Below are 24694 nucleotides of genomic sequence, written 5' to 3' on the forward strand. Positions count from 1 at the left end.
AGGAGGCGGCGGCGGCTGGGGGCGGGGGAGGGAGGGGTAGAAGGGGGAGGGAAGGGGGCGGAGGCGGGAGGCCTTGCGGGAGGCGGCGAGCCCCGGGCACACTCGCTCGCTGATCGGCGCACAGAGGAGCTTGTCCCCGAGCTGCGCCAGCAGAGCCAGCCGGGCGCCTCGCTCGGTCCGCTCGCCCCGCCGGAGAGAGCTGCCCGAGACGCAGCCAGCTGGCCGGCGCCACGCCGCCGAGCGCTCGGCCCCGGAGTCCCTGAGTGCGGCGCGGCGAGCCCCCAGCGGCGGCAGAAGGACTCGAGCGCCAGGAGAGGGCGGACGGGGGACGAGGAGGCTCCCGGGCGCGACGAGGAGAGTCTCGGAGGAAGAGGCAGCGAGAGGACACACGGGCCTCCTGCCCCCACGGTCGGGTCCGGGCCAGCAGCTCATGCGGGCAGCCCCGGCGGCCACCCGCGACCAGGGCGAGGGGCCCCCACGCTAGCTAGCCCGCCGCCTGTGCCCTCGGGGGCGAGGGCTTGCGACCCGCCGGAGCCCGCCGCCGCGCCGCCCTCCCCCGCGCTGACAGCCCCCCGGGGCGCAGCCGCCGCCGCAGCATCTTCTGCCCCTGCTTCCCCAGCGCCGAGGAAGTCCCCGCCGAGGACCTGGGCCCCCGGGAACGCCGGAGGAAAGACCAGAGACTCTAAAGCACCCAGATACGCAAGATTGAAGCAACCCAGCCAGACCTTTCTATGGATTAAAAGAAATACGATTTTTTTTTTTTAATTTTGGGCAGAAGAAAAGGAAAGGAAGACCGGCGGGTTTCTGCAAGGAAAAAAAAAAGGGGGGGGGATGTAACTCGTGGATACGTTTTTCTTTTCCCCCACCCTTCCAACATCTTGTTTTACTTTGTAAACATTTTCTCTTTTAAATCCGGGCTCCATCCGGTGGCCCCCAGACCTCCGAGGTGCGAGGAGGTGGTGTGTTTTTTCATTGGGGTCTTTGCGTATTTGGTTTTGGGGTTTTTGAGAGACCCTCCAGACGTCTCACGAGGGGTGAAGTCTGGAGGCCCCCCACCCTCGAGTCTTCGCGTGCACAGAATTCGAGGAGATCCGGTTACTAAGGATATAGAAGAAAAAAAATAAATCGTGTGCCTGCTTTTTTTTTTTTTTTTTAATTGCCTGCTTCTCCCCACCCCCAAATTAAGTTGCTTAGCAAGGGGGAAAGAGGCTTTTTTCCTCCCTTCAGTAGCTCATTCTAACGCCTTTCTTTTTTTGCCCCCGAGGATCTTCCATGTAGGAAGCCGAGGCTGGCGAGCCCCACACTCGGGAGCCACTGTAGGGGGGCCTCTTTGGGGGGAGGCGTCGACGGGGGCAGTCTCGGCCGCCCCCAGGAAAGCGGCGGCCGCGTTCCTCCGGGGCACGCCGGGGCCAGAGAGCCGCGCAGGGCGCGGGCCGCGCCGGGTGGGGCAGCCGAAGCGCAGGCCCCCGACCCCCGGCGGGCGCCCCTGGGCCCCCGCGCGCGCCCCGGCCTCCGGGAGACTGGCGCATGCCACGGAGCGCCCCTCGGGCCGCCGCCGCTTCTGCCCGGGCCCCTGCTGCTGCTGCTGTCGCCTGCGCCTGCTGCCCCAACTCGGCGCCCGACTTCTTCATGGTGTGCGGAGGTCATGTTCGCTCCTTAGCCGGCAAACGACTTTTCTCCTCGCCTCCTCGCCCCGCATGTTCAGGACCAAACGATCTGCGCTCGTCCGGCGTCTCTGGAGGAGCCGTGCGCCCGGCGGCGAGGACGAGGAGGAGGGCGTGGGGGGTGGCGGCGGAGGAGGCGAGCTGCGGGGAGAAGGGGCGACGGACGGCCGGGCTTATGGGGCTGGTGGCGGCGGCGCGGACAGGGCTGGCTGCTGCCTGGGCAAGGCGGTCCGAGGTGCCAAAGGTCACCATCATCCCCATCCCCCAACCTCGGGTGCCGGGGCGACCGGGGGCGCCGAGGCGGATCTGAAGGCGCTCACGCACTCGGTGCTCAAGAAACTCAAGGAGCGGCAGCTGGAGCTGCTGCTCCAGGCCGTGGAGTCCCGCGGCGGTACGCGCACCGCGTGCCTCCTGCTGCCCGGCCGCCTGGACTGCAGGCTGGGCCCGGGGGCGTCCGCCAGCGCGCAGCCCGCGCAGCCGCCCTCGTCCTACTCGCTCCCCCTCCTGCTGTGCAAAGTGTTCAGGTGGCCGGATCTCAGGCATTCCTCGGAAGTCAAGAGGCTGTGTTGCTGTGAATCTTACGGGAAGAGCAACCCCGAGCTGGTGTGCTGCAACCCCCATCACCTTAGTCGACTCTGCGAACTAGGTAAGAAGTTGTTCTGTGTCCACCTTTCGTTCCCTCTGGCGCGGAAGTGCCGGTAGAAATGCCCGAGGCTGTGTGTACAGCATCCCCCCCCCCGCCCCCCCCCCTCTGGAGGAGACCAGGGAACTAAAGCAGAGAAAGGGCAAGGGGAAAACTCTGACATTCCTTGGGGCTTCCTTTCAAGATTTTCTCTGTCGCGCTCCCCGTCCACCCTCCGAAGGAGGGGACCCACGGATACTACTGCTTATGCTTACGCTGAACAGACTTGCTGCGGAAAATGAGACTCATTTCCGGGTCAGCAAGGGGATGCCGAGCGAAGTGGGGATCACGCTTCCCCCGCACCGGGAAAGGCGTTGAGGTGTGTGGCCGAGTTGGATTCGGTCCAAGCCCGCCAAGAAGGCTGGGAGAAACTAGCTATAAAAGCTGAAAAGTCTCCTCTCCTTTAGTAAATAAGGATAGTCACGTGGGGTGCAAGTGGCCCAGATACTGTCCTGGTCTCACGGCTTTGGGGTTTGGGGCCAGGGGTAGGATGGAGACTGAACTGGTTACTCACTCTCGCCTGTGCCAGCTGCAGGGTGAGAAGGAACAAGTAGCCTGGAGAAGTTGGGTGGCCTCTACTTTTACTTTTATTTTGCACAGAAAAGCATGCCATTAGTGGTCCTTAGAATGACCGACACCCCAACCCCCTGCATCTGGGTGATGTCCCTGCTCCTTAATTGCCCTGGGCCTGGACTTCAAGGCTGGGACCCTGGGCAGGTTCCTCTCCATAGTATCTGATAGCTCTTCCATGCCTTCTGTCTTCTCCCTACTTTGTGCTCAGGGTAGAGGAGCATATCCTGCTCCCCGCAAATCTTCCAAGTTCACCAGCAGCACAGTTGGGGTGCTTTTTCTCAGGTGGGCTGGGTAGGATCCCCAGGTCCGTGCGTGGGTGCCAAAGAGCAGCGGGGGCGGAGATGAATTGTGCTTCTAGAGGCGGGGAGGGTCGGGGGCGCGGGCTCTGTAGTTCCAGGGCGCGAAGCAGCCCCAGGCACCCCCACCCTACGAAGTATTCAGTGCAAGGCCCAGTCGGTGGAGCCCTGGCCCAGCCGGTGGTTTCCAGCCCGGCCAGCCGAGCGCGGCGGCGGCGGCGGCGGCCGCAGACGTGGAGGAGCGGAGCGCCGAGCCTGGCGCCAGGCGGCCTCTTTTGTTTATCTGACAGCTAAATATCAAGGCAATCACCGCCTCGCGGCCCTGCCTCCAACCCCCACAGCTAAGACAAACAGTTGGGCTAAAAGAATGCCTGAGTTATCATAAGTTTCTATCTCTGTTTCTCATGGTTCAGCCTTTATATCCTTTTACTTTTTTGATTTCAGAGTCTCCCCCACCTCCTTACTCCAGATACCCAATGGATTTTCTCAAACCAACTGGTGAGTAGCTGATTTTCAAGCCTTTCTTTTCTTAGAACCCTGGTTTTTGTGTCTCAGTTGGGGCCTGGGGTGGTTTTTGGCTTGCTCAAGGCAGTTACAGCTTTCCTATATTTCAAGTTTGGATTTTCCTGTTTGTGATTGGACTTTTTTTTTTTCCCCATAAAGAGAGATAGCTTTTTCCCCCAGATATATTTTACAAGTTGTTCCTTTTTCATGCATTTGAACTGTGTGACGGAAGTTAGTTCAGCTTTACCACATGGAGGCTTTTAATCCACTGAGTGTCTTGGGAGCCAAAAAGGACAGGTTGATGGGAAGCATTCTGAGGCTTTGTAAGTGCCAGAAGACTGGGTAGCTAGCGATGGTTAAGTGGATGGAGGAGTGTTTCAGAAGAGGAGAGGTTCCCACTTGGAGGTGAAGAAATGCAACAAGTTTAGAGGGGGCTGGGTTTTCCCTCTTCAGTCAACTACAGGTGGGCTTTCTCCTGGGCTGTTCTCAGAATTCTTGGTAAAGAGACCATAAAAGTTTTCAGCATAGCTCTGCCTGCCTGTTGCTTTCTCACTGGGTGGCAGAGGGCCAGGGCAGAAGTGCATTTGAGACTGGCACCAGCCCTGTTGTGGTTGTCTGCATTCAACTTCTGGCTGGCAGCACTAGGGCCCATCCCTTAGAGCTGACAGTGCCAGGGGACAGGGTCAGCAAAACAGATTGGGGGATGACAACAGGGACAAAGTCCCGCTTCCTTCTTACAGGGGAAGAATTACAGAGTCGTTTGCTGCGAGTCCAGCTTTAAGCTTTGGTTTTTGTGCCTGTTATTTAGTGCTTACAACAAAAATGCTTGTGACATCATTGCTTCGCCAAGGGGAAGGAAGAGTGGAGGCTGGACACCATTTAGCTCTTGGGACCTTCTGCTTCATGGGTTTTGGTTGTTACCCCCTCCCCCAATTTGCGGGGACTTTGTCGTAATTAAACACTATGAATGTGTAAGTAAATTCCCAGCTAGCCATATCTTCACACACTGTCCCAGTTCCCTCGAGTTAGTTGCTGCTTGCCTGGTGCCTGCAGAGTGTGTGATATTTTTCTTTCGATTTACAAAACACCAGATAAATGGTCATTAATGACAAGATAACCGGCTCTCTCTATTTACAACAAACTTTAAACTGGCATTAGCAAACTCTTAAGGACTATAACTTGCCCGAGTTTGAGGCTTAAAGAATCCAGAAGTGATCTGTGAGGGCACTTTTCCAGGGGTCCGCCTCAGTTCCCTCTTCTTTTGGTTTGCTTTTCCTCCGCATCTTTCAAGTGCGGGGGCTAACCTTAAGCAGAAACAAAGCTCCTGTGGCCCCAGAGGTGAAGACAGCTCTGGTAGAGGCTCCGCTAACGTCCAAACTCCCAGAAAAGAAGGGCCATGTGCTCTTGGATTTGCTGAAAAGATACTGGGTAAATCTGTTCGCAAGATTTAAGCAGTCATGCTGGCAGGCCAGGACCTCATTTTCGGGGAGTGGAGTGATATATTTATTCATTAGCAAGTGTTGACATTAGGTAGCAAAATGTGTGTAAACAGAGAAGCCACAAAGACAGGAATGTGCCATTTCCAAGGCGGGGAGCAACCTTCCCCAGATCAGCCAATAGGAAGTGATTAACCTGCCAATAGGAAATCCAGGCAGCTGGTTACTCACCCCAAATGTTTTGCTTAAAACAAGAAAAAAGACCCAGACTCGGCTACCACTGTGTAAGATCATATTGAGGGTGACAGTAAAGCCCCCGGAGAGGAGTGATCCAGACAGCAGAGTGGACTTAGGGATTGGCCTAAGGGACTGGTCTAGGGCAGGTTTTGCTGGTTGTGGTGACCCCAGGGGTGGTTGTAGCTAGACAGATGCAGGGGCCTTTGCTGTCCCATTGGACCTGGGGATTTAGATATTCTTTCCCAGCCTAAGGTTGAAGGGTTTGGTGTTGGGTTACTTAGGTGAAACAGGAAGTAGGGTTTTACAATGAACAACTGTTACAATGGAGGGAATCCCTTTTATGAAGTCCTGCCTCACAGGAGGCAAAGGGAAGGGCGCTGGGGCCTGGTGTGTTTGAACTGAAGGAGCCTTTGGAGGTACTTGCAGGTTGAACTAGGGATTCTGAGATGGCTGTAGCCTCTGGAAGGGCCTGGAACCTGGTTTCCAGAACAGTTGTCTTCAAGGAGTATTGGACTTGCCTGGAACCCAGAGGCAAAGGTGGCTCTGACCTGTGGCTTTTGCAAGGAATGAAGGTACCTCCACTTTCCTACCCCACAAGTAAAAAAAAAAAAAAAGTGCTTTATTTTGTTCCTAGATCTCACGTTGTAGAGTGGGCATGCTTGAGAGCAAGCCTGGGTGGGCTCTGTTCTCTCTCTTCGCTGTCTGCCACTGAAAGGTGGGGACTGGCTGCAGGGATGGCCACTCGAGGTACAGCCTTCAAAGCCCAGCAGAACGGCTGGCTGGCATCTTCATCTGCCATCTGGCCCTCTTAATTTAGGTCTCTTAACTTTTCCAAGTCCCTTTAATGAATGATTGGATCATTCATTTATTTGTTCGCTTGTTGCTTCCATCACTCATTAGACAAAGCAGTGTCCGGGAAGCTCAGAGGAACTAGGCTGGAAAGAACCTTACAGGTTCTCGAGGCTTTAGGGTTGCTCTTCTGTCAGGAACTGCTGGGAAGGACCGTTGTGTCTTTCTTCCTCAGAACACAGGGCTTAATTAGGTGTTTGGTAATATATAGTGGTAGAGGAGAGCCAGAAAGACCCATCTCTGCTGTCTGCCAGGCTGCGCTCTGGGGAGCAGGAGATAGTGGTGGAAGATGAAACCGACTCCAGATTTCTCTTTGCAGAGTCTTTGGGTGGATGTAGGTCTTGCCTACTTGACCTTTGTAAGCTAAGGAATAGCTTGGAGCCAATCTAGACACCAGAGACAGCCGCAGCCTGGCCAAGTCCAGGGAAGAGGGTTAAGAATGGAAGCCCTGGCATAGGACAGATTGGGGGTGGGGGTGGCTCAGCTCCCTGGGTGGCCCCTGGCCTAGTCAAGTGGCACCTCAGTTTACCTGGGTGCCTATTGAATACCTTGCTGCATCACAGGGGTGGTAGGGAGGCCTAATTAACGTGTGTAAATCCCTCCTGAGATCAAAGGCAATGCAGAGGGCAGAGCACATTTCATAAAAATCGCTTGTGGTTGCATCCTGGAGCTGGCTCACCTTTGATGTGAGACAGGCTGACACGCCGACTGAGGTCTCCAGGCTCTGCCTTTGAAATACACCTTGCCCCTGGCATGTAGCCAGCCAGAGCTGGGGGAGTGGCCGTGGGGTGTCTTCCATTTGGGGGAGTGAGTGAAGGAGGGGAACGAGAAGCCAAAATGGTGGGGCCAGCATCGTAATTTAGAAAGTACAGACATGCACCATATGGCAAGGGACTCCTTTGCCTGCCCTCCCCCCCACCATTGTTTTCCATTGGTTGAAGCCTGTCCTGTAAAGCTGAATGTTCCTGGTGGGACTCGCCCTCTACCCTGAAGAAATGGGATTGTATACCTTCTCCTATCCCCCTGCCAGCCACTCCAGTTTAGAAGAGGTTTTTCTTTCATTTTTAAATACATCCTGGGCAAGGGCTAGACACCTGAGTGTCCCGCCTCCCTTTCCAACCCACTGAAGGATTTTGGGAGAGAAGCCTCAGAGGGGAGGGGGTCCTCAGGGATCAGAGACTTCTGGGGGGGGGGGGGGCTGCGTGTTGGACAGGCCTGGTGATCACCACCCCTTTGACAGGACCTCAAGGCAGCAGCTGGACCACTAAAGGGCTGTCCCGCTTACATCCCTCTAGACTGCTGCTTGCTTTGAGTAACTATTTACTGTTGTGGGCAAAGGCACATCTGCTAATGCCTGGTAACCTGGGGTAGGAGAGCTGGAGTCTACAAACCAATGGGGCATTTGCTTTCCCAGAGCCAAATTTGCTGGGGGAATTAGGAAGAAGTTTGACGTTGGCAGTGGCGCAGAAGAATCTTAAAGGGGCTTGTGCGTTTGCAGTCCTGGGAACTGATTAGTTGTGGGTTCGTGGGCACTACTTATGTTTTGTTGAAATTGTGTGGTGTCTCTCAGCTGGAATTTGTCTTTGTCCTTGTTACCATCTGAGGTCATTGTGCTGAGCACCTGGGAGTGAAAGGGAGAGGTAGAGGGTACAGAATCTGCAGGTTAAAGTCTGCTAAAGACAATGGGAGGAAATGGTGCCAGAAAGATTGTGTAGGTACTGAGGCAGGCAGCCTTGTAAAATGGGGTTGTCTGGGCCGGTTTCCAGAGTTGGGTTTGGACCAGTTTGGAAGCAGGTAGAATGCTTCCCTCCAGCTGGGTTCCTTTTTGACCCGATGGGCTACACACACAGGTGAATAGGTACAACTGATAGAAACTAGTGAGTCTCCTCAATTCTCGCACTTGCTGCATCTCGGTTAGGAGGGAAAATAATTTTTTTTAAAGGCCAGGGTAAGATCCTTGTCTCAGGGAGTAGGAGGAAGGAGGCTTTGTGCTTGATGGGGGAAGAGAGAACAGGGTTGAGAAAAGTACACTTCGAACCTTCCTTGACCTTGGGAATTACCTGATCTCAATGGGAGACTTGTAATAGAAGAGAAATTCCAGCCAGACTGTGATTGAGCCTGACTTGACTAATGATTAACTGGCCGCCTGGAGCCCAGACTGGTGACAAGGTACTGTGGTCTGTCTTAGGCTGGCCGATGAAGCCGAGTAGACCATTAATAATGTGCATTGTGGCTGCGAGTCAGCCCTTTGGAATGTGTGGTCTTTCTTTCATGCTGTTCAGAGTGTTCATAAGAGTATGTTTACTTCTCTCTTTTCTGACTCTGCAGCAGACTGTCCTGATGCTGTACCTTCCTCCGCCGAAACCGGGGGAACGAATTATCTGGCCCCTGGGGGGCTTTCAGGTAAGGTGATTTCTCTTTTCCTAGAAATTGCTGAGGCTAAAGGGATGGAGGTGGCCTTCCGCTACCCCAGCTGGTCTGGAATTGTTCTCCTGTGCCTTAAACTAGATACATCCTGGGTGACTGCACTGCACCTTTCAGCTTGTCATCCTGTGATCCTTTTCATGCCAGAACCTTGCCCTTCCCAGGAATGGGGAAACTGGAGTCAGCTGAGAGCTGATGGTGTGTGAGGCGAGCTTTAGGGCCATTCTTTGTTTTTATTAAGTATGTGTCTATATGTGTGTGTGATTACTCACATGAGGTCAGAGGATAACCCGTAGGAGATGCTTCTCCTCCCACCGTGTGGACTCCCAGGATTAAACACAAGTCATCAGGCTTGGTTGGTGGTGGCTGCTTTTTGAGCCATCTTGCCTTTCCTCGTGGTTTCTTAAGCAGCCCCTGACTTAAGTTACTTCCTTTGTTAACTTTGGCGTGATCTCATGTGCTTAAACTCTTGTTTTGTTCTTGCACCCATGCCTTGAAGGAGACAGAGCCACGTTTCCCGGGTGCAAGCTGGATCTCAGTGGACTATGGGGTTCTGGAGTGAAAGGGCAGGGGCATGCTGTAGACAGTAGGTACCTTAGCTGTCCTCAGCTTTCTCTGGGCCCCACAAAGACCTGAGAGATGGTGCTGGAGAGCCCTAGGGTTGGAGGAGATACACTGGGGAGAGCCTGTGCGGTACGGTCCCAGAGGACATGAGAGGAGAGTGCCGCAGGTTCACTCTGAGAGACGGTTCTTTCTTTTCTTAATTAAGAACATTTTTTTTCTTCCTTTCCTCTCATCCTTCCACGTCATCATTTATTTTCTTAAGAAGAAGCTAAGAGGGAAAAGTAACCTGGGGTGGGGGAAATTCCAGGACAGTTTTGAGCATAGCTGGCCTTTGGGTCTTGCTGTAGCATCCCTCAGTGGAAGCCTGTGCACCCTCTGGTGGGATGGCTCCTCATGACTGACTGTTGAGTTCTCTCTCCCCCGTGTGTTTGAGGGACAGTCCATTCTGGACCCACACCTCAGCCTCTCCCGTCCAGGAATTGAGCCTGCTGGGGAATGGCTGTAGGGAGAAGACCCTGTTTGTTTTGATTTCAGTGCAGTGTGTACTCTGACTGTTATCTGAGACTGAGGGTATTGTTTACTCAAAGCTCCTAATGAGAACTGAGCAGGAAAAGAAGGACCCCAGGGGGAGGAGGGAGGTGGGCCCTAGCAGCCGAGGAGGGAGCCTGTGTGTATGCCTTTCTCTGCTTTCTAAGGCTGAAATGAGGTGAGAGTTCTTGAAAGAAAGCAGGAGCAGGAGCAGCAGAATGTGAACGGAATAACACACTCAGGATGTTGTTAGTCCGTTGTAGTTTTTTAAGCCCTGGGTGTGCAGGGAGGAGCCCCAACTTCTCCAAACCACATGAAATAAGCAAGGGAAGTGGGCCTTTTCGGAAGGTTTGTCTTATTGATAACATCTTGTCTGTCTCCTCTACTGGAGGAAATGACGACACCCAGGCTGAGAACCACCAGCCCTCACCCCGCCCTAGGAGCCAAACAGCATGACTTGGTCAGCCGACCCTGCTTCCCAAAGTTCCCCAAGCCCATCCAGTTCTAGAAAGAAGCTGCAAAGCAGCGTTCTAGTGTTCCAGCCCCCAGGTCCCCTCGGTAATCGCAACTGCTTAGATGGATGAGGTTCTGCTAGGATGGTGTTACAAAACTGCAAAGAGGAAAGGGGGGGGAATTCCACATGAAAGAGCATTTGTTTTGAATTTTAGCTCTCGGTTTACTAATTCCCAAGGCTTCGAAGTTGGAGCTCTTTCTTCGTTCCCTACTTAGTTGGAGCCGTGTAGTAATAATGTGTCTGAGTAGAGGTCAAAGGAAGAACTTTTTGGGTTGATGCCAACAGTTTGGGGGGTATCTAGAGGAGAGGTGGCAGACGCAGAGAGATGCTAACTATGCTCTTTGTCCCATGAATATCCTCAAAAGGTGGTTTCATGAGCCTGGGTTTTATGCATTCTGGAAGGCCAAGCCTCTTTTTCTTCACAGAGGTGTTGCTGGGGGTGGGGGTTGGGGACTAGATGTGTCTGCTTTTCGGAGGTTGAGCTGAATGAGGCCAGAGGCGATGGGAAGGGGCTCCTGTTTAGGATGCTGGGGTGAGGCAGGACCAGAGCAGGACGGGCATCAATCAAGGTGGGGGGCACTGACACCCCCCCCCCCGAAATAACCTCTGGGAGTCTCTTTCACAGGCCCTGTGTGCTGCTTTCCTTCCTGTCCTGCCCAGGCCGAGAGCAGGCTTAATGAATGGGGCTCAGTTTAGGGTGGGAGGAAGGTCGGCAGTGTGAGCCAGAGCTTGATTCTCTTGGCAAGGGAAGAAGGGAAAGAGAAAACAGCCAAATGTGAAAATGTGGTGCCTTGGAGATGGGGGTGGGGTGTGCTCAAAGGCCTTAGCCCCTCCTGAAATGCAGGGGTGACTCCAAGGCTGGCCCTTCCCTTTCCTGCGCCCTTTCGGAGGGCCAGCAGGAGGAAGGGGAGTGGGCGGGGAGTAGCACCCTGGCTTCAGGTTGGAATTCCAGCCTTGCAGTGTGGTTCTGTGGAGGGGAGGGCAGGGGGATGACAGGCCAGGTCCTCAGGGACCTGCAGTGAAACACACCCCACCCTTGCAAGTTTCCTCAGTCTGGGAAAACGGGACATTTTTAGAAGGCGGTAATTTGGTTCCAGGAGATTGTACTTTCATTTCTGACAGCCGGCTCTCTGAGACAGATGGATTGCTCTATGCAAGCTTGTGTGTGCACTCACGCTGCAGACAGACAGACAAGCTCATGTGTTGACACTTGAGCATGGAGATGCCATGCCAGCAGGCAGGGTCTGCGAGAATCTGGGGTCCTGCTCTCACGAGATGGTTTCTGCGTGAAGTTGTGTGTTATGTGGGGACTGGGGTGTGGGTTGGTTCAGAACTGCCGTCTGGTAGCCTGAGTGTAGCCTTGTCTCTGGGCCCTGATGTCTTCTGAAAGGCATGCAAATCCAGGTCAGGCCCTTGCTGCTGCTTCAACTTGAATGAGTCAGGGAGATCCACCTTGGCAAGAGCTGACATAGCTGGGAAACTTGTCAAGAGCTCAGTGGAGGAGATGGCAGGGGGTCACCTATAGGCGCTCAGCATCTCCGCAGGACTGAGGGTAGGGGTTGGCATGGGATGGAGGGATGGGCATTGAAGACTGAACGCATGCAGGAGACTTAGGGTCATTGAAAAACCCCCATCTCCTGTCTATAGTCATGCTTATTTATGTGGAGGGGTGGGGGGGTAGTTCCTTTGCTTTTTAAGGTCATAGCTTTTAGTTTCCAGATTTGGGGTGGAGAGGTTTTGAGTCTGCACCAAGTCAACTACAAGGACAGGTCTGTCTCCTCTTTGATCCCCACTGGCATTTATCTGCCTTAATGTCTGTGGAGAGCCTTCAAAAACATACATAATCTGAAATGCTGCCCTGCCTCAGGCCTAGGCAGCTGACTTGGGCTCACATCAGGTAGCTCAGGAAAGATTGATGCACTCTGATCCCAGGAACACTGTTCAGCTAAATGTGAAGGAGTTTTTATTGTCTGTCATGAAATTGTGATACTGAACCAGGATCCTAGTTTGGGCTTTAGGCGTCTGCTGTTTCCAGTATGTATGTCTTCCTCATGCCTGGGAACAGGTAAGCTCTGGTTTGGCTGTGGGGTTCTAGCACCCTTGGAAGTACAAGTGGAGCACACACTAATGAGCTCGCAGCTGTTACAAAGGGCGGGCTTAGGGGGAATCAGGCTAGCGCAGTGGCCAGCAGTGACCACCTGTTCCCTCTGGGCCACTGTGAGAAATCCAGTCTGCATCTCTTTAAACCAAGTGAGTCTGATGGCTCTAGGCTAGGGCGGCTCACCTGATGCTCACCCACGCCCTGATGCAGACCAGTCCTAGGCAGCAGTAGAGCTGTTGCCTGGCCTCTTCCGTGGGGCCTGAGGTCATGGGCCCCACCCCTGGAGAACGACTCCCTGATAAACCTCTTTTGTCCTGAAAAGAATGAGGTAGTCAGGCAGGGGTTAAATGCAGGGTGACAGCATGTAAAAAATCTATGGAGCAAATTTGGGCTGCCCTGCCGGCTAGACTAGATGGCTGCTGCCTCTCCATCCTGTCCCCAGGCAGAACCCAGTTAAGCCAGCAAGGGGGAAGGGCCCAAGAAGGCCAAGCTAGGGTAGCAGTTGGCTTTGGCTGTGGTCCTGCAAACAGCCTCCCCGCAACTCCCATTTGGTTGGGCCTCTTCTCAGCAGAGCCCACTGTAGACTTTGAGAACTTCTGGGGCCAGCAGCAGAGAAAGGAAGAAGTGTCATAGATTCACAACAGAGTTTGGCTTCCTTTGCTTCTTTCCATATTAATTCCATAATAATTCTCTTATATGGAATGCCGTAACAGGGTGTTTTTCTCTTCCTCCTTGAAGCATTTAGGGGCCAGTGTGGACCCTCTAGCACAGTAAGCAGGCGTTCCACTGCGAGCTGTAACCCTTTCCTCTACGTTGGTCTTTGTTCACTTCAGTGGAGGCTTTGGATTTGAGCGGCACGGAAAGTACACGCTTTATTTAATCCCTGCACTTGGCAGGCAGAAGCACTCTTAAGTTTGCGACCAGCAAGGTCTTACACAGTGAATTCCAGTGCATTTAGGGCTACATGGTAAGACTATCTAAAAAAAAGGGTGGGGGGGAATCCTTTTAAAATTAATATCAGACAGCAGCCGGGGGCAGTGGTGTAATCTCAGCACTCAGGGGGGGCAGAGGCAGGTGGATCTCTGTGAATTCGAGGCCAGCCTGGTTTATGGAGTTTCAGGATAGCCAAGGCTACACAGAGAAACTATGTCTTGAAAAAAACAAAAACTCACAGGGTTAAAAAAAAAAAAATTAAACAGCTTATATGACAAAATAGGATGTTTTTAATGGCAAGCGTCTTGCCACACAAGCTATTATTTATTGTTCCTGGCAAAAATAAGTGATTACCAAAGGCAGAGGCAGGCGGATCTCTGGGTTCAAGGCAAGCCAGTGCTACATAGGGAGACTGGGCTTGCTCATGCCCAGGATCAAATATCCCTTGAATTTGAGCTTTTTCTCTTAAAAATTTCTTTTTTCATAGCTAGTAAGGTGGTGCACGCCTGCAGTCCCAGCACTAGGTGAGCCAGAGGCAGAAGGATCTCTGAGTTTGAGGCCAGCCCGGTTTATAAATCGAGCCCAGAATAGCCAAGGATACACAGAAACTCTGTCTCCAAAAAAATTTTTTTCCCTTGGATTAGATTATTTTATGTGTATGAGTGTTTTGCCTGTGGGATCTATGTGCAAAACGTACATGCCTGCTACTGGTAAAGGTCAGGTCCCCTGGAACTGGAGTTACAGACAGATGTGCGCCTGCCAAGTGGGTGCTGGGAACTGAACCCCGGTCCTCTGCAATAGCAGCTGGTGATCTTAGCTGCTGAGCCATCTCTCTAACCGCTTGCGTTTTTTTTCTCAATGAGATTTTTGCTCAGTTGTAGAAACAGTTTGTGGAAAACTTTGGTTACCTGCACGCCTCTGTTGGTTGCAGAAGTAACCTTGGGAGGACCGGTTCCTTTTGGGGGGGGGGGGGTGTGGTCCAGTGAATTAGCTCAGTGCGTTTCATGCTGGGTGTGTTTTACCACAGTGTTTAACAAATGTGGCCCGTAGCAGCTTTGACATGTATGCGAGCGTTGTTTTATCAGTGAACAACAGTGACTAGTAAGGAGAGACTGTGGCCGGTGCTGGATCTGCTGATGAGCTCTGCTGGTTTCCATAGCACCTAGAGATCTCTGGGACTGTTGGCACACTGGTAGCCAGGAAACAGGCCTCTCAGAGGCTACCTTGCATCTTCATGTTGAGTTCCTTCCTTTCTGTTTTGTTTTTCCAAACAGAGTTTTTCTGTGTAGCCCACACTGGCCTCAAACTCCGAGCACTTCCTGCCTCTGCCTCCTGAGTGCTGGGACTAAAGGTGTGCGCCACCACCTTCTGCTCACTGGAGAGTTTTCAACCTGCCAGTTTCCATGCAAGTTTCGGAAACCTTAAATGGGAATTTTCCTTTAGTTTGTTCCCCGAGTCTGACCTTTCTGTCTGGGGTAGGGGGAAGTATGCTTATTCCTGCTTTTCCCCAGATGCCGTGTCCTTGGGGCCTGCCCATGGTAGTCACACAGAGCCAGAGAGGGCCCAAGGGCCAGCTTCCAAAGCCCACAGTCCATGCGACGTCCCTATGTTCCGGAGCAGTCAGGTGCCCCTTTGACGGGAGTCTGAGCGAGGGTACTGTAAGTGCAGCCACTGGCCTTAGCATCTTTCTCTGTGAGGATTGAATGGCCCAGCATCTGGCCGCCTGCCTACTGTCACACGGAGGCTTCCTCTTCGGGCTATTTTCAGAGGGAAGATATTATTAACTGCTGAGGCACAGTCCTCAATTTAGTGGCTAGCACACCAAGAAGGCTGCATTCCCTTGATTGCAGTTACTCCACACGTTGCTCGGAGGTGGGTATCACCTCCCCTGGCCCTTCTGCTTCTCCCCATGAGGTCACCTTGGGGATCCCAGCCCTTGGCCCTGTTCCTGGAGGAAGCTGCCACCATAGAAGTATTGCCTGCCTACTCCTAAAGCTGTGGAAAACAATACTATTTCTGTGCTAACGTGGAGACAGGTTGTAGTAAATTGGGAACTGGGCAGAGAAAGGTGGCTTTGATGGAGTTTAGTTAGGACAGTCATTTAAAACAGTGATAACTTTCACCTTGTTAGTTAACAGGAAATATTGGGACAAGACAGGAAATTGCATCATCTTTTTTTTTTTGAAAAGAACTCCAGAAAGGAAAAAAGGGGGGTTCATGAAAAGTAGGGTAGCTGAGGAAACTGCTTGGCATCGCCCCCTTGTTTTCCCCCCGTCTTCCCTTCTAGTCCCATGAGAACTTTTAGACCATTTTCTTGAAGAAAGGCTGTTTGAGAACTTTATGTTATTTTTATTATTTAAAAAAATATTTTACCAGAAGGGTCACCTTCAGTTGAAACGTTAACTGCAGCCTTATTTCCCAGTTTACTGAAGAATCTTTCATGACTTTTTCAGCTTCCTTCCCCAAATGGTGAGGCCAAGCAGCACTTGGCTGGGAACTAATTTTGGTTTGGCTTTGGCATCCTGAGCACTGAGCCCCACCCAGTGTCATTAGCTCAGTTTTAACTTGCAAAAAAAAAAAAAATTTTTTTTTTTCTTTTGGTTTTTGTTTTTGTTTGTAAGGGTAGGTAGGAATTTACTCCACTCCTCAGCCTTTTCACACCACAGTTGTCTTTTTGGAGAGGAACCTGACATCAGGTTTGGATGTTATGCCCTTCTTACTCTCCCTGAGGATAGGACGAGGGGTTTCATAGTCCATCGTACAGCTATTTAAGTAGGTCATGCTTCAGGAAGCCTCTCCGTCAGAGGAGGAGGGGTCGACAAGAGACAGCATCCATGAATTCATCCCTGGGGAGCTACGTCCTCTCTTTGATGCCCTTGTTGTGATGGCTCGGATATGAGACAGTGCTGCCCGGAGCCAGAGAGATGAAGACCAGAAAGAAAGAGACTGTGTGTGGCTGGCTGCTCTGCCCTCCCTCTCACCCCCACTCCCCCCAGCTTTTTTCCTTAGCGTGCTTTGTTTTGTTTTCATAACACAACAAGAGCCCTGGGGTGTGTAAAAGCATTGTTGAACACTTGCTGAGGGTAACTTGTCCAAACAGAGCAGGACGCCAAAGCAGAATGCTGTGGGCAGGTGGTGTGCCCGCAGAGGTTGCCTGGCCGGCGCCTACCTTGGAAATACCTCTCAGCCTGTGCCGCCACTGGCTGGGCATCCGTTCAGCACAGAGCAGGGGAGCCTCTCTTCCTTTCCAACTTCATAGGGTCGAAGACAAGCCATGGCCTCCTGACTGGCCCTGCTGGAGAGGCACACTGTCCGTTCCTATTCTCAGGTGTGAGCATTTATGCTCTCCTCCTCCAGGTGTGAAGCCAAGGGGGCCAGTTGTTTTAGAAGAAGCCAGTGTGTCTTGTTTATTCATTAATCAGATATTTTCCGAGCAGTTAGCATGCACCAGGCCCTGTGCAGTGTGGAGGATGAGGGTCTGTCTGGGCTCTCAAAGGATGGAAGTTGGACAAGAAGCCTCCCTGAAGGCAGGGGCAGCTTCTTAGAAAGTTGGCCTGTCCAACAGAGGTGCTGGGATGGCTCTCTGGGAGGTGGAGCAGGCAGGGATTTTATCAGCCCGGCTTCTGCCTCTGCTTCTGTTGAGAACTGAATCACAGCAGAGTCTGTAGATAAATAGCGATCTCCCCTTGGCCTGGTTTTAGCCTGTCCTGCTTGCTGCCTGATAATAGCAGTCATTAAAGGCGTGGTGTTGGCTCATCCTGCAGACCCCCTGTTAGTACTTAGGACCACAGGCTGCTGGAAACGACCAAGGGGACAGACAATGTGGGACAGTATCCCAGTATTTTGACAGGAGAGGTGGCATGCTTTCAGAGCCTGAGACTATTTCTGGGGTCTCAGGCTCTTTGAGTAAGGCCGTGATTGGCTTGGGGTCGCTTGCACATAATAATCTAAGAATGCATTTATCAAGGTGTTTCATGTCTGTGCTCATCTTGCCCCTTGGGTTCCCTGGGGACTACCTGAGGCCTCTGTGAGCTCTGAGGACCCGCTAATTGAATTATCCTAGTTGCTTCTCTAGTGTATTCCCCCCACCCCCAGGAGCGGGGTAGAAGGCTGGGAGAGCTGGTTTAACTGGGAGCTCGCTTCAAAGCAGAAAGGGAAGAACTGGTCCCAAGTCTAATTTCACCTTGTAGAGCTTTCTCTTAGCCAAGATACACACATGTCACCAGGCCAGTAACTGCTGCTGGTGGCTCCTGTACTCGTTAATTTCTCTATAGTCTTTTTACTCTTAAATCTGGGACCTTCGCTCAACAGACACAAATGAATACAGGAACCTAGGTGATGGCAGTCTGTGCCAGGTTTGCCTGCCTGCATTTCGTGGGGTTGGGTGGAGAGCTTAGGTCATTATCCCTAGCTCCTAGGAAAAGTGAGGGCCACCTGAGCTGTTTGTGAGTTGTGCTGCAGTGATCGGGGACTCTTGTCAGCCCCATGGCAGGCTGGCTGCCTGTTAGACACCACTGGCCCTCCCCTCATTAATCAGTAACCGAGAGGGAAAAGAAAAAGTTCTCTGTGCTCTGGGTGTGCCTACTACTTCAAGATAGATGGGCCCCATCTCCAGTTCTGGGGTTACTTCCTGAAAGAGTCAGAAGTGCCCTGATTGCTCCCCTCCCCCTCTCCCATACATTTGCTGTTCCAGGAGAAGGCTATTATCCTGTAGGGCCTAGAGACTAAGTTACTGTGACCTGAGAGTAGAGGAGCCTGGCCACATGGGCCTTTTGTGTGTGTGTGTTCTGGACTGAGAGTAGAGGAGCCTGGCCACATATGGGCCGTGTGTGTGTGTGTGTGTGTGTGTGTGTGTGTGTGTGTGTGTGTTCGTTCGTGTTCGTGTTCGTTCTGGACTTCAGTTTTCTTATTTGTGAAGTAAGGTCCTAGGCTTGGTCACCAAATCCCCCTCTCACCCTAAGATCTTTGCTTTGACTCCTGGATTTGAGGCTTACTTGAATGTACCCATGCTACTATTTGCATACATTCAGGGTAGTTTAGCTCTAAAACCCCGTGTGTAGTATGGCAGCCTCACGGTGGTCCATAGATACATTGGAGAACGGGGATTCCCCTCCTTTCCTGTGCTGGGGATTGAACCCAGGGTCATCAGCACAAAGCAAGCACCCTACCAGTGAGCTGTCTGCCTTGCTGACCCTATTCTTTTCTTTCTGTGGTCAAACACATTTAACAAAATTACCAAATCACTAGTTTTTGAGTGGGAAAAAGAGAAAGTGGCTGGGGGACTGCTAATGTACTAGCTGGATTGGAGCATTGTGTGAAGCCAGGAGATAGTCTTGTGGGCCACTCTGGCGCAGGGCAGCCGTGCAGGGCAGGCTTCAGATCCCTGTGGTAGCACTGGAAGCGGTCTCTCGCATTCCCTTGGCCCTGGGTACTGGAGGGGTGGGGCCCGAGGGTAGGCTGGGGAGGCGCAGGTCGAGGAGGTCCTGGGTGCTTTGGGGGTGAAAGGGCTGGGATGGCTGAGCTGTGAGTGTGTCCAAGCTGGGGAGATTAGATTACAGAAGCAGACAGAAGTAATGATTAACTTTTCCAGTCTGCACTCTGTCTCCAGGCTGTCTTTCAGTTGTTTTTCCCCTGTAAGTACAGTGCAGCCCTGGCCTGGCCAGCCCTGGTCCTGGGTTGTAAAGAAAAGAGGAATGAGTGCTGGGAGGGAACAGGGGAGGGAGCAGCGAGGGAGCTTGCTGGAGAGGAAAGCCTTTCTTCCATCAGATCCTGCGCTGGAATTTATTGGCTGGAATGCCGTAAATATTCAAAATGCCTTCCCATCCAACAGTTTTCATAATTGTTATGGAACAAGGGAAGCCTGAGGAGGAGAGGGATGAAAAGGATGCTTGTTTCTCCCTATTTTTCCAGTCGTCTGACAGTTTTCTTGCCCTCTAGAAAAACCTGAGTGGAGAGTTGGAGCTGAGAGTGGGCTGCTTTTGGGGACTGGGACCTTTATTTATTAAAGTGAGGTTTAGGGCAGAAACAAGTAAGATGATTTTGTGTTCTGTATGTCTGAGAATGTTTACTCTTTTAGAAACTGATTCAGTGTGTCCATTTATATTAGAAACAAGATTTTTTAAAGTTAGCATGCAAAGTAATGAGCTTTATTGTGGCATTTCGTACCTGTACATATCATACTGTACTAAGATTTGTACTGAGCTTCTAGCACACAGCTAACACATTTACTAGAATGATGACTGAAAGAGGCAAAGAGAACTCCGGTGGCCAGGTTCTTGGGTGTACATCTGTCCGAGTCCAGTGCAGGCGCTGTGCGGTTAAGAACCCAGATTTGGAATTTAGGGGCTCTCCAGACTCTCTAGATGCAGCAGGTGGGTGACTGAGGGGCTGGGTTTAACAGGGATGACTTTCTTGGACAAACAAGTGTACTCTGTGGCATGATTGCCCCGATCATGTTTTCTGGGAGTCGACCAGGTCCATAACCAAAGAGATAAGCAGGTGAGTAGATACTACTGTGCAGATTCGGGGGTGCCGGATGCTCAAGAAAAAAAGAAAAAGCTCTGTCACAGGAGATGGCTGCTGAGTTATTCTGGGGTTCATGGTTGGAACTTGGTCATACATCGTGGAGGGGGAGGAGAAGAGCCTTATAGTCAAACTCAAGAGGTAATTAGGCTGGATGTACACTTAAGAGCAGCCAGAGAGGCCATTTACTGTAAATATTATGAATGGAGTTGGCTGGGTTGGGAGTCCCCACCCTTCCTCTGAGCCTCTCTGGGCAGAGCTGGGCAGAGCCGGTCTCCTCAGACAGCAGCAGAAACCGGGTACATGTTATAATTTGCATGGCTGAACACAGGGCCACAGAAAGCCGCGTCAGCCCAACTGGCCAGACAGACAGGAGCTTTTGATTTGTGTGGCTTTCCTTCTCTGCCCTGTGCCACCCCCGGTTTTAGCCTCTGGTGGCTAACTAGTGCTCTAAGGAGGGTCGTCCCCCCCCGGCTGGGGGCTCCGAGTTAGATAAGCAGGGCTTTGGGTGGGACCAGTGCAGGGAGCATGGCAGGACACCTCAGAACTAATGATCATGGTTTGTCAGTGAGGACCAAGTTCCTGAGAGTCCATAGAGCAGCAGGCTGTCTGGAAGCAAGAGGGTGGCAGGAGAGAAGCCTCGAACTCCGAGCCTGAGTAGGCACCAGAAAATGGGATACTAGGAAGAGACCTTGACTTGGGGACTCTGCTTTTTTTGTTTTTGTTTTTGGACTCACAGCTTTTCTCTTTAGGCTGCTTTGTTTTTACAAATCAAATGCAAAGCTGTGCCCTTCTCCTCCGAAGAGGTTTTCTTAAACGTTTGTGGTGGAGTCAGGCTTGGGGAGTACTGATAGGTCGGGTCACATTTGTGTACCACAAAACCATCCAGAGACAAGCAGGGCCAGAATGAATCTAGGGGCTCACTTTACTCAAACTGCCTTCGTATAATTTACAGACAGACAGATGACTTCTGGAAGAGCAAGCTGCAAAGTGACTTGCTGGCTAGGAAGTTGTTGCACTTCGCTCTTCTTGGCTTAAGGGAGCTGGACCCTGGAGCAATGGGAGAGGACTTTGAGAACTAGGGGTTTAGTGGTCTGGGGTAGCTTGCTGCCCGGTAGCTCACCTTTTGATAGTCTGAGCTTCAATCCCAGCTTTGTTCTTTGGATGTGACTTGGGACTTGTTCCTCTTCCTGAGTGTATAGCATGGGGTGATGCCGCCTCAGGCAGATGTCCTGGGCCTTCCAAAACAGCACCAGTGCATAGAGGTGCTTACGAAGTGTTAGCACTGGTCTAGAACTATCTTCCCACCTGTGTGATTGACTGGGGACAGGTCAGGCGGATCCAGGGATCTGACTGAGCACCCTGGCCTTAAAGGAGATTATAATACCCTCTGACGGTTTCTCCCAGTCCAGCCACCATTATCGATCTATTGCAGAGCGTGGGGGTGGGGGTGAGAACCACTTTCTCACTTCACTCTAATCGGCTTGGTGAAGGGACATGGGGGGCAGGGGCTGAGTCTCAGTGGTGGAGAATTAACCTGAAGCATTTCAGCTTTCACACAGGTAAGTTGCTCCAGAGTTACCCAAGCTGCCTCGGGACCTTCTGGAGGTCAGGGTTGTATTTCTATCCAATTTCTCAATTAGCTTGTAAGCATGACAGGTTCAAGTCAATGAATAGGGTAGCTTTCCTTATTGGTTGTGGGTTTTGATCATTTGCTTCCTGGGAAGGAGGCCAAGTGTCCTTGTTATGATGCAGGGTGAGCCTAGATTGGGTGTTGGGTCCTCTTTATCCTTGGTCCTGCAATGGCTCAGGTATACTCAGAATAAATAGCCAGTTTCTTATCGGGGGAGGAACAGGGCAATGGAGCCGCTAACCTTTGAGATGTAGGACGGGGTGGCTCTTGGTGGCTAGTGGCTCTTGGGTGCTGAGGGAGGAGCACCTTGACCTGTGGTGGGTAAGGTGTGGTAGTCAGTGCTTGTTTCATGTTGCTGGGCCCAGCTTTTGTTTCTACTTCTCTGCTCTTTGTTGGCTCCTGACCTGCGTGGAAAGGCCTTCGGGAACAATGCTTATCACCGTTCTCGTGTGGATTGACTGTGCAGAAGGGATGCACAGGCCATCATACCCTTGAGTTTGGGCAGAAAAATACCGCTTATAATCAAGGGCCTTACAGAGGTGAGAGTGGGTGACCCCCTCCTTTGCCATCGGCTACCCCAGCCACCCCTTGTCTTGGCAGTTGGGCACAGTTAACCTTGTGAGTGCCAGTTCTTGTGGCTGTGTTCATTCTGGCTTTATTTTTCAGCCTTGTTTGTTCTCTGTGGCAGACGGCCCAAACCCTGGGACTCGTCTCCCCATCGGTACCTGTTTTGTATGTAGAGCCCATTGTTGGGTGTATTTGTTACCAGAATCCCTTTGTTTCTGGATGGCCTTGTAGTCTCATGTTTGGCTTTATGAGCTGGAACCCCCCCCCCCCACTTGGCCTTTCTCTCCCTCTGTTCTTCCTCATCTCTCTTCACACCTTTTAAATTTTAGTTATTTGCTTACCGTGTCATCTTTGTATTGTGTAGGGGACACAAGTGTGCCATGTAGAGGTCGGTGGACAGCTGGTTTCTCCAGCCACCATCTGGGCTTTGGGGATCAAAGTCAGGTTGCCAGGCTTGGTCATCGACACCTTTACCTAACAGGCTTTCTTCATAGCCCTGTGTGTTTGTAAAGGGTGAGCATTCTTCTGTTCCTAACAGCGTGGGCTTGGGTTCTAATACCCTGTGCCACTGAGGCCGAAGGGCAAGAGTCCTTCATGAGTATCTGGTCTACAAGTGTCTGTTAAAACTGGTGCCTGGGCTGACAGCTCTCCTTGCTCAGTGGTCTTCCCTGTGCAGATACTGTAAAGTCCTCCCAGTCTGTACTTCCCCGAAAGATTTTATGCATTAAGAAAAAAATGTGGGAGGGGAGGGGCAAACGCCTTAATGGAACTTCAGGCAGATTCAGCATTTTTCTGGTATTGCTCCAAAAATCCCCTCAGGTGTAATAAAAAATTGTGAGCAGGCATCTGATTAGTGAGCTTTTTACAACGTAGCTTTTCTTTGGGATGTTTTAAAATGAATGCAGTTTAAAAAACAAGCCCCTGTACGGTTTTCTGGGGAGGAAAAGTTGAAAACACCGGAAAGGTTATAAAGCCGGGAGAAGCTGAGGAGCATGAGTGGGTCTGTGTTGGGAATATGAGCAGTGGACCAGAGCTGGGCTTCCTGTCTCTTCTCCCCCTCCATTTGTGGTGACCAAGACATTGCAGGCCCTGTTCACAGGCCCTGGGAAACTCTAGGAGAGAAATACCTCCCCTAACCTTTGTTGGGAGACTGTGCGCTGTGGGCCCAATACAGGTAACTGTTCCTAAGAAAATGAACCTTCCCATAAGTGAGCCGAACCAGCCAGTCTTCAGGCCAGGGTGGCCATCGGCATGTGGCCATTGTGTGTGTGGCTTCCTGGGCTCTCAGGAGGTGTGGCCTCCTGCATTGCGGAGGTATACTGAGGGGTTTGCGTGCTTTTGTGCTCAGGAGCAAAGGTAGGTGCAGAGCTGCGGCTGGGGCTAGAAACTGGGAGGAGCAAGCTGGGGGTCTCCCTGAGGTGCCCCAGGGGACACCCACACACTGCCATTTATCTGGGCTGGGCCATTAACCTCAACAGAAAAGGGCTTTTTCCTGGGGATGTCTAGCAGCAAATTGCTGGGTAGAGTGGCTGTGTAGATGAAAGAGAAACTCAGGCAAGCTTCCCTCCTTGCTCCCTCTCCCTGAACAGGCCTCAGTCCCCAGCCTTGCCCAGTTTGCTCTGCCCCAGGGGCTTGCCTGGCAGACAGGACGCCCCCCCATGCCCTCAACACCCCCCTCACGCAGTGCTGAGGAAGCCAGCAGGCCTGGCATGGGGAGCAACTTGATCCCAGGCTCCTCCTCCCTCCCTCCCCCTTCCTTCATTCATTCCCTTCCCCCTACCGTTGCTCTCTGGTGCCAGGTTTCAGTGGGGCCAGGCGCATAAAACAAAGCCTTGTGAGGCCCCTCTGATAGTCTCCCCAACCTCCTTTCAGCCACTCCCTGAGTCTTCCTTTCCTTGGCCAGGTTCCTTGTCCCTGTTTGGGACACATGCTTTGGGAGTAGTCTCTCGGACAGAAGTGTCTTACTTCATTGGACATTAGGGGTCGTTGGCCTGGCCTTGAGAGCTGAGCAGAGGGACTCTGCAAGGAAAGTTCAAAGATTGCCAGTGCTCACTCGTTTATTAGCAGTTGATGGATACTTTGCAGAAACAAGTTAATGCCTGATGAGTCACCTTCTGCTTGGAGCCCTTGTCCCTCTCTTGTTTTTCTTTTCTTACTTTTTTTTTTTCTCTAGAGTATGCAGGCACAGACACCACATATACACACACGTAGTCTTGTATACTTGTGATGTAGGTTCATGGCTGTGGGAGCAGGGACAGTGCAGGTTTGTGATGTTGGCTTTCAGTGGGTGTGGATTCAGGGAAGGGGATCTGGCACCCATCCGCTGTGTGTGTGACTGGGCATGGAGTGGGGCAGCCAGTTAGAGAGGGCAGCCACTCAGGGTTTGTGGGTGTGTGTGGCTACCTATGTAGGCTCACACATGTGATGTCCTATCTGAAACTAGCTGCTGCTTTAAAAAAAAAGAAAAAAGGCAATGGAGCTGACTGGTTCCCAGGTCCTGACATGCCTATAAAAGTTGGAATGGATTGATGTACCAAGCTGCCCTGCGTTACCAACAAGGCTTAGTTTTCTTGGTCCTGCCCCTGCGTGGGGCAGCCCAGAAACAACAAAGACCTTGAGGACACACACACACACACACACACACACACACACACACACACACACACA

The 24694-nt window shown here is 52.0% G+C and overlaps 1 protein-coding gene across 2 annotated transcripts in view; it reads left to right on the forward strand.

The window, feature by feature from the left end:
- Nucleotides 1-1693: 1693 nt before the first annotated feature.
- Smad7 (SMAD family member 7) overlaps nt 1694-24694 on the forward strand; it is a 26272-nt gene continuing 3271 nt past the window's right edge. Inside the window, exons 1-3 of one of the 2 annotated variants that reach the window (XM_055622879.1) lie at nt 1694-2310; nt 3660-3713; nt 8570-8644. In XM_055622879.1, coding sequence (XP_055478854.1) covers nt 1698-2310; nt 3660-3713; nt 8570-8644 — 742 coding nt within the window. In that variant the 5' untranslated portion in view covers nt 1694-1697. The remainder of the gene's footprint in view (nt 2311-3659; nt 3714-8569; nt 8645-24694) is intronic. The other variant, XM_055622880.1, reaches the window with a different exon arrangement.

The sequence above is a fragment of the Psammomys obesus genome, unplaced genomic scaffold (genome assembly GCF_907164565.1).
Source record: "Psammomys obesus unplaced genomic scaffold, mPsaObe1.curated_primary_1811, whole genome shotgun sequence".
NCBI classification, from domain to species: domain Eukaryota; kingdom Metazoa; phylum Chordata; class Mammalia; order Rodentia; family Muridae; genus Psammomys; species Psammomys obesus.